This window comes from Tiliqua scincoides, chromosome 6 (assembly GCF_035046505.1).
Source record: "Tiliqua scincoides isolate rTilSci1 chromosome 6, rTilSci1.hap2, whole genome shotgun sequence".
Taxonomy (NCBI): domain Eukaryota; kingdom Metazoa; phylum Chordata; class Lepidosauria; order Squamata; family Scincidae; genus Tiliqua; species Tiliqua scincoides.
In genome coordinates this window covers 9,850,967-9,864,321 of record NC_089826.1, presented here as the reverse complement: position 1 = coordinate 9,864,321, position 13,355 = coordinate 9,850,967, and the positions used below count along the sequence as shown (strand labels likewise).

The following is a 13,355-nucleotide window of genomic DNA, read 5'->3' as shown; positions in this document are numbered from 1 at the left end:
AAGGAGGAAATTAGAAGTGACTGCTGTGTCATGATTACCTGACTCCCTAGCTGTGTGGGCTCTGCTTAGAGATATCTGCCAGCTGTTCTCAAAAGTATTGACAGCTCTCTCCTCTGACCTGTTTGATGCATTGGGAAAAGGTCTAGCGCTAAGACTCCTGGCTCAAACCTCTTTAACACCAGGCACAGTGGAGCGGATGCGTTTCCGTGTATAGGGCTAAACCCCTGAGCCTCCATGGAAAATGCAGGCTTTGAGAAAATTTTCTCAATCAATCAAATGGCATTCATATTCAGAATGGCAGAACAGACTGATTCCTGCTAATCTTAGACGAGATGCAACGCCATGCAGTTTCGTTTATCTGCTATAATAACTTTGGGCTTTTTTTTTTTTAATGCACTGGAATGCTCCCAGGCTTCTGTCAGCTAGTTATAGCTCCAAGTCAGGTTTGAGCAGTTTTCAGTGCCTGTTTTATTTGCAGCCTTTCCATCTTGCTGCTTAACATCCTGAGCACAATTCAAATGTTAAATCCCAGCAGATTCACAAGTTTACTAACTCTGATCATAGGATGGCTGAAGCCTGGCCACCACCCGAGGCAGCACACATTTTGCTGCCCTCGCCAGTGTGCACTTGTGCCTCAGCTGTGCGCCCCCAGCTGCAGCAAGTGACACCCCCCTTTCTTCCACATTGCTGGATGGAGGGAAGAAAGCTATTGCTGCCACCACCATCTCATTCACTGGTCTGCTTAGGAAAGCTGCTGGGTGGGCAAGGAGTGTGAGGCAACCTGGAGTCCAGCCCCCACTCCTTTCCCTAGAGCTGTAGTACCAAATTCTTCCTCCATACTGTCCTGTTTGAAACAAACAGAATGTGCAGAGCTTGGTGGGTGCTCTTAGGGTGCTCTGCACTTCCTGGTAAATTGGACCACACAAGATAGCACAGTGGAAGGAGGCAGCATCAAAGCTCAAGGTAAGTGTGGGGTGGGCTTGAGACAGCTCTGTCCTTGCTCACCTGCCTGCTCCCTTAGGACCCAATCCTAAACCATTGCCATTGCTGAGCCCTGGCACTTGCCCTGGGTGCCATAAACGTGCCATAAAGCATGTTTATGGCACCTGGTGAGTAGGAAGTAGGAGTCAGCTGCCTGGCCCAGCACTGGCAGGAGGAGGATGCACTGCCACAGCGGTGTTGCGGCTTCTGGGGCACAGGGGGAGCATGGAACAAGGGTGGGGGAGGATGGGGTGGGAGGAAGAACCAGGTGGGAGGGGTAGGACCGATGGAGATCCTGAACTTTGTGTTGGCTAAAAGGTCCAATATGGAGTCTCTCAAGACTGTGTTGGCAAAATAGCCTGCGCAGACTTGAAAAGCCCCATTGTGGGGCTTGCGGATTTCCCCAGGGGAAAGAGAAGGAAGGGGAAGACTCCCAGCGGCCTCCCAGCATCTTCTGGATACAGCAGTAGCTGCTTTGGCACCACCGCCCCAGCAGGCACCAGGAAGCGCAGGATTGGGCTGCCCAGCAACTGGGAGTGTGAAGAGGCAGTGGCAGCTTTTTGTCTTCCTCCAGGACTGCCCCTGGCCTGGGTGACAGAACACCTCTAGGGATTCCTGGTCACAGCTACTTTGAACTTTAGTACACCAGTAGTGTCAATGAGGTTATTTATTACTGATTGACATGACTTATCAACCCCTTTAAACATAAGAACAGCCCCACTGGATCAGGCCATAGGCCCATCTAGTCCAGCTTCCCGTATCTCACACCGGCCCACCAAATGCCCCAGGGAGCACACCTGATAACAAGAGCACACCAGATAAGAAAAGGGTTTCTTTTTATTTACATATCTAAAGTACTTGATATGCCCTGAGTCAGTTGGTCATTTCCGCAAAGTGATTAAAAGCTGTAAAATTAAAAGCTAATAAAATTCCTCCAAACAGTGTTAATAAGGACTGTCATTTCATTCGTATCCTGCCCTTTCTGTGAAGTGCTCAGGGTTAGGCACGCAGGGATCTCTTTTTATTCCCTTTGCAGCAAGTACGTGGGTAGGTTAGGCCGACAAGACGTCAGACACTTTTCCTCAGCAGTTCCTATTCGCTTGGAAGACTCTGAACCAGGGATGTGTGGTGGGTGGGAAGGCAGGCGAGACAGAGCTTCCCCACTGGAGTCCTTTGCAAAGTGTCGCCGGCATGTGAGGCACCCACAACCCACACAAGTACATGGGTTGTGAGTGCTTGGGTGCCTCACACAGTGGACTCCCACCAACTGCACGTCCCTGCTCTGAACCAGTGTTAGGTCTTTACCCTGAAATCCTGTGGGCAATTTCAGTATTTATGAGCTGACTTTCAATGGAAATGGCCCAAGGTAGCACGCAAGGTAAAAATAACTTGCAACATAATAACACTACTGAGGTGTGAAGCTGTGAGCAACAGCTCAGTGGTAATTTATGCTATCACACTTCATATGATAGCCTATCACACGCTATGAAAGGTGCTAGGAACAGAACAGTGTGAACCCTTCCTGGTTGCATGTGGAACTTCAGCAGGCATGGGTTTGAGTTGAATGTATATGGTGTCCTATTACATGCTAACGAACTGTCCACCTTTCCAATTTTTCCCCCTCCTCTTTTCCCATAAAGCTGTCACCAGTGTGAAAACATGGGCACTCGACAGAGAGGTTTTCCAAAATATCATGAGAAGGACAGCCCAAGCGAGGCATGACCAATACAGAAGCTTCCTCCGAAGGTAAATGCGGCATATACTTAAGTGCTAAGTGCTATCGTAAGATGGGCAGCTAATAATAAATGCTTTTAAGGGGCGCCTCTACAGATTCATTCACTGAATCTCACTGTTGATTAGGACGTGTTCATCTCTGATCTGTTGATTGTTAAGTTGATTGTTCCTAGATAAAGGAACACTGAAACAGCTGCCAAATTCTTTTCTTGGAATTATAATCTGAAATTGCAGCGGTTGGGGGTGTGTGTGAATCTGATTGGGGGAAGGATTATATCCTCTCTCCACCCCAGTCATGATCCTGATCCTCCAACTCTCCCCATCCAGTGCCTACTCTTTAAACAAAACAGCAGCAGGACCAACAATAAAGTCTCTTGACTTTATTGTCAAAAGTGTCAAAAATGAATGACACTTACCAATATGTCTTGATGAAGTGTGATGTGATGAAAGCGATGGAGGCTGAAAATGCAGCTACTGTTGAGTTTGTTTTTATTTTATAGTTGTATGTCTTTAATCCTTTAATTTAGCAACACCCCTCTCCTCCTCAGCTGTTCTCCTTCTATAAACAAACAGGTAATTTAAATGAAACACAAAATATGGTTTTCAGGGTGCTCAACCAGAGAGAAAAGTGTGCCAATACTAGTATGCCTTGTGTAAGTAGTACTCCATCCTTGGCTGTATCCATTCACTTTCCCTTCCATGAATGATCAAAGGTACCCACATATTTCACATCCGCAATGCAATAACTAAACAATCCAAAAATTCCAAGATATGTGTAATGTATGCTTAAATGGAAATTATGTGTACAACTAGAACTAAATGCATCTTTTTTTTTTTTAGTGTATCTTTGCTGAAGAATCTACCTGAAGATAAGCTGACTAAGATTATAGACTGCTTGGAAGTGGTAAGTGATGAGCAATACCAAATACGTGTGTGTTCAAAGAACTTTGTTTTGTCCTGTTGTAATTCTTTCAGCAACATTGTTGAAGGGTAAGGTGTGATTAATCTCTGAGGTTAGTGCAACCTTGCAAAGATTTTGTACTCGTATGTAAGATTTGCATCCACTCAAGGTAACACTAATGGCCCAATCCTATGGGCTGTTTTCACCACATGGCAGGAGTGGGGACTTACCCTTGGGGAAGGGAACAAAAGTAGGTCTCAACATGCTGAAATGCCCCCATGGGGATACAGCCGGTGGTGTAGCTAGAGGGGGTGCAAAGCACTAAGTTTTGCAGGTGTCTGAACATGCCATGCAAGCAGCCCCTCCCCTTTGGAGCCATTCTGGCCAGTGGGAGCAAAATGGAGGCGAATGGCTGGCTCCGAAGGGAAGGGGGAGGAGTCACTTGCAAGGTGCGTTCAGGCGCCTGCAAAATTTAGTCATTTGCACCCCCTCTAGCTATGCCACTGGATACAGATCTATTCACTTTGGTGCTACTGCGTTGCCACACGGGGAGTTAGGTAGGATTGGGCTGCCCATTGGACACAGCAGCTTTGCATGGGTGCAATGCGCATGGTGCTTCTTAAAATTTTTATGCTTGCGTTAATGCTGAAGTTGTTCATTTTGAAGGCCCTGGGAAAATTTTCTAAATGGTATCATCTTCTGGTATCATCTTTTATCACCTAGATGCTTTAGCACCATACAACTGACAGATTCTGATGGCCCAGTCCCGTCCCGTCCCCCCCGCCCACAAACACACACATGCACTGTGGTATAATTGTATTATGTACAACAGGCACAGCATGTTCCCTAAGGGCCAAATTACAGGAGCATGCAAACACATACTGTCACAATGTGCTTCCAACTGAAAGTACCTTTTTTTCTTCTTCTTAGAAACAGCTGCGGAGGCTGGAGCATGCAGGGAGGAAGAAGGTTCATTATTCCTCTGTGTGCTGTTTTCATCCCAGGAATAGTCCCACTAAAGTGATATTGTCACTTCAGTGGCAAAGCCCCACTTGTGGGGTAATTTTCCGGACATCAGTGCATGGGGAAGGAACAAACCTCACTTTCCCTGCACATCCCAATGCCAGCCAAAATCTTCCCCACCCATCCCGTCATGGCTGCTTTTAAGTGAAAGAGGCACATGCTGTTAGAAGCAGGCCTTAGGAATGCCCTGGAGCATATGTTTGCCTGCTTCATTAAATGCCCCTTTGTCTTTCATCTGTTTTTGCTTTTCTAATTAGAAATTGCAAGTGCCAGTGGGTCCAGACCCTCTGGATCAGACCATGGCATGCAGGAGGGGGAGTTAACCTGTTTCGCCTGCATCACAGTCCCAGATTGGATCAAGCTATAAAAGCTCCTGTTTGCCCTGGGAGTGAAATTGCTATGTATGCAAATCGCTTCTGGGGATAACTTATTCTGGGACTGTGGTAGGGGGAAAGTGTGAACTTCTCCTGTTGCTCTGATTCTGAATTCAGGCCCTCTGCAGCTGCTGTTCTTTAAATGTTTTAAAGGAAAAATTTAGCGTGTTTAATGTCATGGCTAGTTTATCTCCAAGTGGGTGAAGTTTAAGGGAATTGAGGAACTCCCTGTCTGTAGGGAGTCAGCGTGTTTGTGGGGCTATTAATGTTTATTTCATTTATTTAGTGTAGGTGTTTATATCCAGTCTTTTGCGTGTGTCTTAATATGGCTAAGAAATCCAAAATACAATAGATAGAAACCTTGTAGTAGTGATCTGTAAAAATATTTGTTATGGCGCTTGTGAGAAAGAAGCTTCTAAATCTCTAAAGTGAAACAGTAACACAGAGCTTTCAGAACAAGTGCTAGAATTTTTGTCACGCTTGGTCTTCCTTCTTCAATTATACTTTCAGAACATAACAGTGATTTTGCTTTCGTAATCATTATTTGCAAGCTAAGTTCTTACTGGTGGTTGTTTCTTTTTTGTGCATGTTTGCAGATAGATTTGATAGAGTCAGTGGAGGACTCTGTGTGTGTCTGTGTGTCTTAGGGCTGTTGGAATATGTTGCTGTGCACATTATTCTTATGTAAGCATATCACTATGCTCCAGTAAAACAAATGGTTTGAAAAGGGAAATCATTTAGCATCTTTTGCCACGACCCTGAACACCATTTACTAGGAAGTAAATATGTATTTATTTCAGTGGAACGTTTTTCCTCCTATGTGTGTTGTAGGGTAATTTGGTGATGAGGAAATTGCACATTATATTAGGTGTGTTTCATCATGCTCGGCATTTAAGTTCAATGATCTCTCTCTCTCTCTCTCTCTCTCTCTCTCTCTCTCTCTCTCTCTCTCTCTCGGAGCTAGTGCCTTGCTGTGAGTGACCCAAATCCAAACTAGCCCTTTGCAACACAGTCCTTCCATTTGGCAGGGAAATCTAAGGAGACCTACCACCTGCCTTCAAATTATGCAACAACCAGAATGTGCCCGTGTTAAAACAATAGCCTAGTACAGATTTATGCAAGGCTTGTTGGACTTACATAAGCAGGAGCCCATGTAGTTGTCTAGGATTGTGGTTTTGTTAGGGGGCACGAATGCAGCTGCCCAAGATCCAAGAAGTACACTTTACGACCCCTTTCCACCTCTCACTGGCCTCAGTCCCCTACTGTTTTCATTGGGGCCCAGGAGTGGTCTGAGGAAGATAACACTACTACATTGTAAAAGCTGAGCAGGTCTCTGCTTGTTCAGTGTGTGGATGGGAACCTGTGACAACAAGTCTCCTGTTATCATTCTGCAGACACATCTACACTACAGGAATAATGTAAGCAATTTCCTCTGTCCAGAGGATCCCTGGGCATTATAGTTCTGTGAGGGGTAGGTTGGGGTAGAGACTCCTAACAGAATGCTCCCAACTCTTTTCAGCACCTCACCAAACAAAGGGTACAATTCTATCCTTGTACAGGTTGAGCCTCATTATTCGGGTGAGTTCCATTCCAAGCAATCACATGGATGGCAAAAAACGCACTATAGCCAATGAATTTAAAAGACAAAGTTTCTTTGCTCTGGTGATTTAAAAACAGCCTTGCTGACCTTTGTGATGTAAGATAAGAGTCATTAAGAAGACAATCCATCAATCAATCCTCCTCCAAGAGCTTAGAAAGGAGCTTCACTTGGCCCCTCCCTTCGCCAATGCAAAGTGATCAGCTTTCTTTCACATGCTCAGGGGGAAGGGAGGGGTCATCTGGAGAGAGAAGGATTGATGGATTGTCAGCCAGCTGCCCTCTCTCTCTCTCTCTCTCTCTCTCTCTCTCGCTCATTAAGGAGGCTATTGTTAAAGGACTGTTCAGTTTTTTACACTGATTTTAAAGGGATGCATTTTCCCCTTCTCCAGGGATCAGCACATTCCTTCTCATTTGCAGTGGCCATTTGTGTTGAGTCAAATCAGGGTATAAAAAATCTCTGCATAAATAGGTTGGACCTGTAATATGCTGTTGCAACTGCCCCTCCATTCAAAGATCTGAATGGATCCGCCTCTCTATGCAAAGATCTGAAAGCCACATGCAGTTAGCATGGTAGCAGAAGGGGCAGATCAGGCTGAGTTGGGGGTGCAATGGGGGCAGGATAGGGGCAGATCTTAGCAGCACTGGCAGCTGTGATATCCTGTTCCCCATCATGCCTGACATGCCCCCTTTGATCTAACAATCTATGCAAGCAAAAGAAGTTTCATAGACCTGAGTAGGCCCATACGGAACCATGGAGTTGCCGGAGAGGTTAGTAAAAAATTTTCTTTATTTGCAACTCCCAGCTGGCCCACAGGATGCGACAGAGGCTGTGTCAGTGGCCCTGTGTCAGCTGGCCAAGGATAGGATTAGACCTTAAGATTCCTAACTTTCTTTGGGGGGGAAATCATGATAGTTAATGGTCCGAGCTCAAACTTTACTCCCAGCAACGAGTGATAGGTGTCACTTTTCACCACTTCTTATACAGGGGACATTGCCCTTGAAGTGCTAGAACCTCTGGGGCTGGGACTGAACCTTCCACAGCCCTTCAAAATGCAGAATCACCATACCAGCATATTTATCATACACGTACCCAGTATAAACGCTTATGGGAAATTTTTAGGGAACGATAGCAAAGTCTCAGCATCTTCCTTGATAGATAGTGAAAGCAGATGTAGAACAGGGGTGTCAAACATAAGGCCCGCGGACCGAATGTGGCCCCTGAAAGGAATTTATCTGACCTCCATTATAATTGGGTTTCCCAGCATGATAATTGGGCTCACAAATTATGAAGATATGAACAAGATTTGCACATTTTTTCTTCTGTCATTTGCAGCTAATTCTATTCGAGAACGAAGTGCTTATTTCTGACCATCGTCTGCTAAATGTCACTTTCTGCTTAATGATGTCACTTTACAGTGTAGATCAGGGGTGTCCAAAGTTTTTGGTAGGAGGGCCACATCGTCTCTCTGATACTGTGTCAGGGGCCTGGGATGGGGGAAATAATTAATTTACATTTAAAATTTGAATAAATTTACATAAATGAATATATTAAAGATTAACTTATATGAATGAAGGTCTTGCAATAGCTCAAGACCTATAAAAAGCCTTGCACAAAGCAAGACTGGCCTTTCCTTTGCTGCCACTACTGCATCACAGACGTGAAACAACAAGCAGTGGAGGGAGCCCTCATCCCACAGCTCATGCGAGAAGTCAAACAGTTGCCCTCACGCTGAGAGCAGTTGTGTCGGGCCAGTGTGGGCTCCAACAAATCTCCGGAGGGCCAGAGGCTCATTGGAGACTGGGGGCTCTCTGAGGGCCGCATTGAGAGGCCTCAGGGGCCGCAAGTGGCCCCAGGGCCGGGGTTTGGGCACCCCTGGTGTAGATGAAACTGTTGCACACTTGTATTAATGGCTTCTCGACAAGAAAGAGGGACTTCTTTTAGAAAATGAATTGAGCTCCTTGGCCTTTAATTCAAGACTTTGTGCTTTGTATCAGACTTGTGTCAAATACTCTGAAGCAGCCATTGTCTTTATTTGAGGCAGAGTTGGGTTAGTTGGGTAAAAGTGCCTGTCTAAAAACAAATCCTCATAGTGACAGAATGAAACACCTGTTTCCCAATAACATAAAATGTAGGTTGTCATGTTGGTCTGCTAGAAAAATTCACAGTCCAGAGTGGAGTCATGCCTTTATTGGGACAAGGGGCTTAGCGCAGTCATTTTCAACCACTGTGCAGTGGCATATTGGTGTGCCGTGACTGGTCCACAGGTGTGCTACAGGAATTTGGGAGAAGGTCATTTATTTGTAGGGCCAATGGGGGATGTGAGCCTCCACTGGCAGCATGGTGTGCCTTGTCAGTTGTCAAAAGACTGATGATGTGCCTTGACAATTTTAATGCCTTCTCAGTGTGCCATGAGATGAAAAAGGTTGAAAATTGCTGGCTTAGCTAGAGGGAGTGCAAAACACCAAGTTTTGCCCCTTGCAAAGAACCCAAGAGGAGCTCCTTGCACCCTGAAGTGAGTCTCCCTGCAAAACTCCCCTATAGTTATGCCACTGACTGGGACTAATCAAAAAGTAACAAGGTGTCAAGCCGTACACATTCACACTCTGTAGGATTCTTCATCAGGCCAGATGGTTAGCAAAGTGGTGGTGGGGGAGGCAATACAGGGGCACCTTGTAGAATGCCAAGCACTCTAGTTTGTAAAATCAAGAGGTAGGAGCGAAGGAGGTTTTCATGTAGTCTCAAATCAGCAAGGTGTGCAAGATGGTTTCAAAACCCACACACACAGGGCTGCTTAGACAAAGGTAGCAATCAAAAAATGGTTGCAACCCCCATGTTCTGGAAGGACTGTAAGACTGGATGGAGTTAACTTAAATATTTCATATGTCCAGAATATTGATTTTACTGACACTCAGAAGCAAGTCTGCAGTGCATGCACCTGGTTTCCAAAATCTAGTTTGGTTTATCTGAAGCTGTGAAATCATTTGACGCTCCTGACAAAAGCAGTTCTCCCTACATAATTGGCACTCTTGCATGATTCAGCTCCCCAAATCATCAGTTTCACACCTACACCTGTCTGTTTCCTTTCCCTCAAGCTGTTGCAACAGGGCAGCATGCAGCGTAACAGCGGGTCGCTGCAAAGAGTATGGGATGCAGGATTGCAGGTGCTGTGTTTGAATGCCTGGCTTTTGCCTTCCCTTCTGTCAGCTCCTGCAGCCACTTCAGCATTTTCAGCCTTAAATGGACAGCAGCTTAGGACTTTCGCTATTTTTGCATGCCCTGCTGAAAAGTGTGCTGCTCTCTGTGTGCAGAAGAGCTAAGCAGAAAGTTAAGATTAACTCTTCGTGAGGGTGCATACACCAATCCGTCTATGCTTAGACTGGTGGCATAGCTAGAAGGGGTGCAAAGTGCTAAGTTTTGCAGGGAGCCTCACCGAAGCATGCAAGCCGCTCCCCCTCTCCCCTTTGGAGCCAAAAGGAAGCATTCACATCCCTGCCCTCCTGCATTCACCCCCAGTTTGCTTCCACCACCCGGAATGGCTCTGAAGGGGAGAGGGAAGGGCTTCTTGCATGCTGTAAAACTTAGTGCTTTGCACCCCCTCTAGCTACATCACTGGCTTAGACAGGTTGAAATGGAATAATATAAGTTTGTTTTTTTATCTAGGTTTGGACTGTGACAGTGGAATGAATGTAAATAATCAGCTATGTTAAAAACCCATGCGCAACGTTCCATAAAATGCTGGTGGTTTTTCTTTAGGTCTCTGAATAGCTTGTTACATCTTATTATAAAATGTATTTCTTCTGTACCTTAGGAATACTATGATAAAGGCGATTATGTTATTCGTGAAGGAGAGGAAGGAAGCACCTTCTTTGTCATATCCAGAGGGAAGGTAAGACTCCAAGAAAGATACTCAGCTGAATTTACCAAAGGAACTTTCATTGTAGTTTATTCATTTATTTATACAGGTATTTATATACCGCCTTTCTTTGGTCGTCAGATTTCTCCTCAGACTTTAATCCAAGGCGGTTTACATAAGCAGGCTGTTCTAAACCCCCATAGGAATTTTTACAATTGAGTAGTTCTAGTCTTTCATAGAACTCCTCGTTCCAGCTGGATTCCTTCCTGGCCTGGCCTCTCTCTGGCCCTTTGCCTCCCACGCTCCACTTGACGGTAACTCCTCTCTGCCACCAAGGGCCAGCTCATCAGTATATCAGCGTGTCGTCAGTTCTTGGGTACTTCCGGTTGTTTCGAACTGGCAGCCTCAGATCTTCAGGCATACAAGGCGGCAGCTCTACCAACTGAGCCAGACCTCCTGCCCTTGTGTAGTTGTGTTCTCTCCATTTGTTTCATGGGAGCAGTGTCTGTAGTGCAGTTGCATAAGATCTGTCTTTTCATGCACTGTGCTGAAGTACCAGGCAAAAACTAGACATGTGACCATTCGAACCTAACTGGGCATTGCGCAGCAGGTCATGTGGTCTGTAAGCAAATTATTTTCTGATCTATTGGGTGTTCTTTTTGGTTGAGGAAAGGTTCACGTGCTTAGGATCCTGCAACTGTATAGTAGGAAAAAACACTGTGGGCTCTCAAATCCAGGCCCCTTCTCTGGCACAAAGATGCTCAGTTCCTAAAGGACAGGCTTTTAGAAGTGGGCTCCTTATCAGAATGAACTGTAGTTCAGTGGTAGACCATCTGCTTTGTATGCATTCTGTACTTTGCACTTAACATCAGAGGCCAAAGTGATGAAGGGTGCAGTGCTAACCAACTTTCCAGCACCGAGGTGAGGGCAGTGCAACTCCGAGGTAAGAGAACAAACATTGCCTTACCTTGAGGAGGCCTCTGTGACTCTCCCCTCCTAACTGCAGCACATGCCCCACTGACATATCTATGCCAGTGCTGAAAAGTTGGTTAGGATTGCACCCTAAGCCTAACAAGGCATATTCACCCTTATGAAGTTACATTTTTATCTTGCTCTTCCTCCGAGGAGTACAGGACAGCAAACAGGATTCTTTCTCCCTTCATTATATTCTCATAAACACCCTGTGAGGTTGGTTGGGCTGGGAGTGGCTCAGAGTCTCCCAGTGTGCTTCTTGGCTGAACAGAGACTCCCCCCGCCCTGCCGCCACCCCCAGTCAGGCACTGTGATCACTGCACCACATTGGTTCTACAGTCCCGTCCCCCACTGCTTTTGAAATGGGCAGGAGGCATCCACCATTCAAAAACTCCACAGGGTGTGCCCAAGCCTCTAGGCGTGCCTAAAATAACTCTTTGGATCTCAGCCAGTGTCTTCAAAAGCGGCATCTTTTTTGCTTCCTTTTTGCACGTGAGAAAGAAATATTTCTTCTTTTTCATGCAAAGAGTGATGAGACTTAGGGCCCAATGCTGAGAAGTGTGCTGGTGCTAGCCCAGTGCTGGCCGGTGCTGGGAGGTGTTCCGGGGCGGGGGGAGGCAGAGGGAGGGCGGGGAGAAGGCAGGGAGGAGGCATGCCAGGGGGAGGGAGCGGGGTGGGCGGGAGGCAGAACCAAGTAGAGCTTTGCTCCACTGGATCCAGAGCCTGTGTGTCGGGCAAGCCGCCAACCTTCAAGTTGCTGTAGAATTGAGTAGCCCCGTTGCGGGGCTACTACTCAGTTTACCTGGGGGACGGGGACAAAAGTCCCCTTCTTCTGAGGAGGACGCAGCGGCTGTCTGGAGCGGCTGTCTGGAGTGCACAGGATGCAGTGGCAGCCATTTTCGGCGCCACTGCAGCCCCATGCGCCGGGCAGCTCAGGATTGGGCTGCCCATCATAAAAACATTTACGGTATATGTTTCCCTATGTACATGTTTCCCTATTGGGAAAGCACAGTTCAGCAATCATGTAGGAATGGAGGCAGATGGTACGCGAGCAGCTGGCAAGTTCCAGACATAAAACGTTGTGCTGAAAGAGGGGAAGCAAATGTGTGCAGACAGTCGTCAGTCCTGCTGGGGGTGTTGCACAGGCAATTTGTCTGCTGAATCCGGGAGCTGACAAATCTGGTTTGGGAGAGTATAAATTTGGCGTTGGCAACTCATTTTAACAGGGGGTTGTTGGTAATGCGATGAATCAGGGTTTGGGAATGCAGTGATTATTTCATATAGCATTTCAACTATGCAAAGGATGACTTGGTCTACACATGCAGCAGTCAGGTGGTAGAGTCTTAAGGTGTTAGAACAGATTATAGTCCTTCTGACAGGGGATCACATTTTTGAAAACTTCAGGTCTGAACTACACTTGCCATGTGGTAAAGTCCCAACAGCACTTTTAAAGTAGTATCAGGAAGCAGTGATTTGGAAGAGTGGACAGGAAAAGAGTTAGGCGTACACCCTTCCCATTCATTCTAACTTTCCCTGTTCTGAACATGCATTTCTTCTTAAAAAAACAACCTGGGGGCAGGGACAAGATTTTTATTGGTGCTTACCTGTAATGCAGTAGGCCTTGATCAAGAAAATGTAGGCTCTGATTAAGAAAAAAAAAAAAAAAACCTCTGCGCTGGGGTCAGGGACTGGAACATTTTTTCCTGGTGCAATCTTTCTGTTTACAGGGAGCAGAAGGGAGTTGTTTTATATAGAAAAGCATTCAGAAATGCTGTCCCATCTATAGTCTACACAGTGTTGTAGTCCAGTGTTTCTCGACCATTGGTACGGATACCACTGGTGGTACTTGACGCAGTGTCTGGTGGTACTCGCAGGACCCCTTAGATGCCCACTGCCAAGCAGTGAGACCAGCAAGGT

At 46.2% G+C, this 13,355-nt stretch overlaps 1 protein-coding gene across 4 annotated transcripts in view; it reads left to right on the top strand.

Annotated features, from left to right (window-relative positions):
* Window positions 1–13,355, top strand: part of PRKG2 (protein kinase cGMP-dependent 2) — a 60,988-nt gene that overhangs the window by 18,929 nt on the left and 28,704 nt on the right. For all 4 annotated transcript variants that reach the window (XM_066632077.1, XM_066632078.1, XM_066632076.1 and 1 more), the window contains 3 exons: window positions 2,622–2,727; window positions 3,556–3,619; window positions 10,422–10,499. In XM_066632077.1, the coding sequence (XP_066488174.1) occupies window positions 2,622–2,727; window positions 3,556–3,619; window positions 10,422–10,499 (248 nt within the window). The remainder of the gene's footprint in view (window positions 1–2,621; window positions 2,728–3,555; window positions 3,620–10,421; window positions 10,500–13,355) is intronic.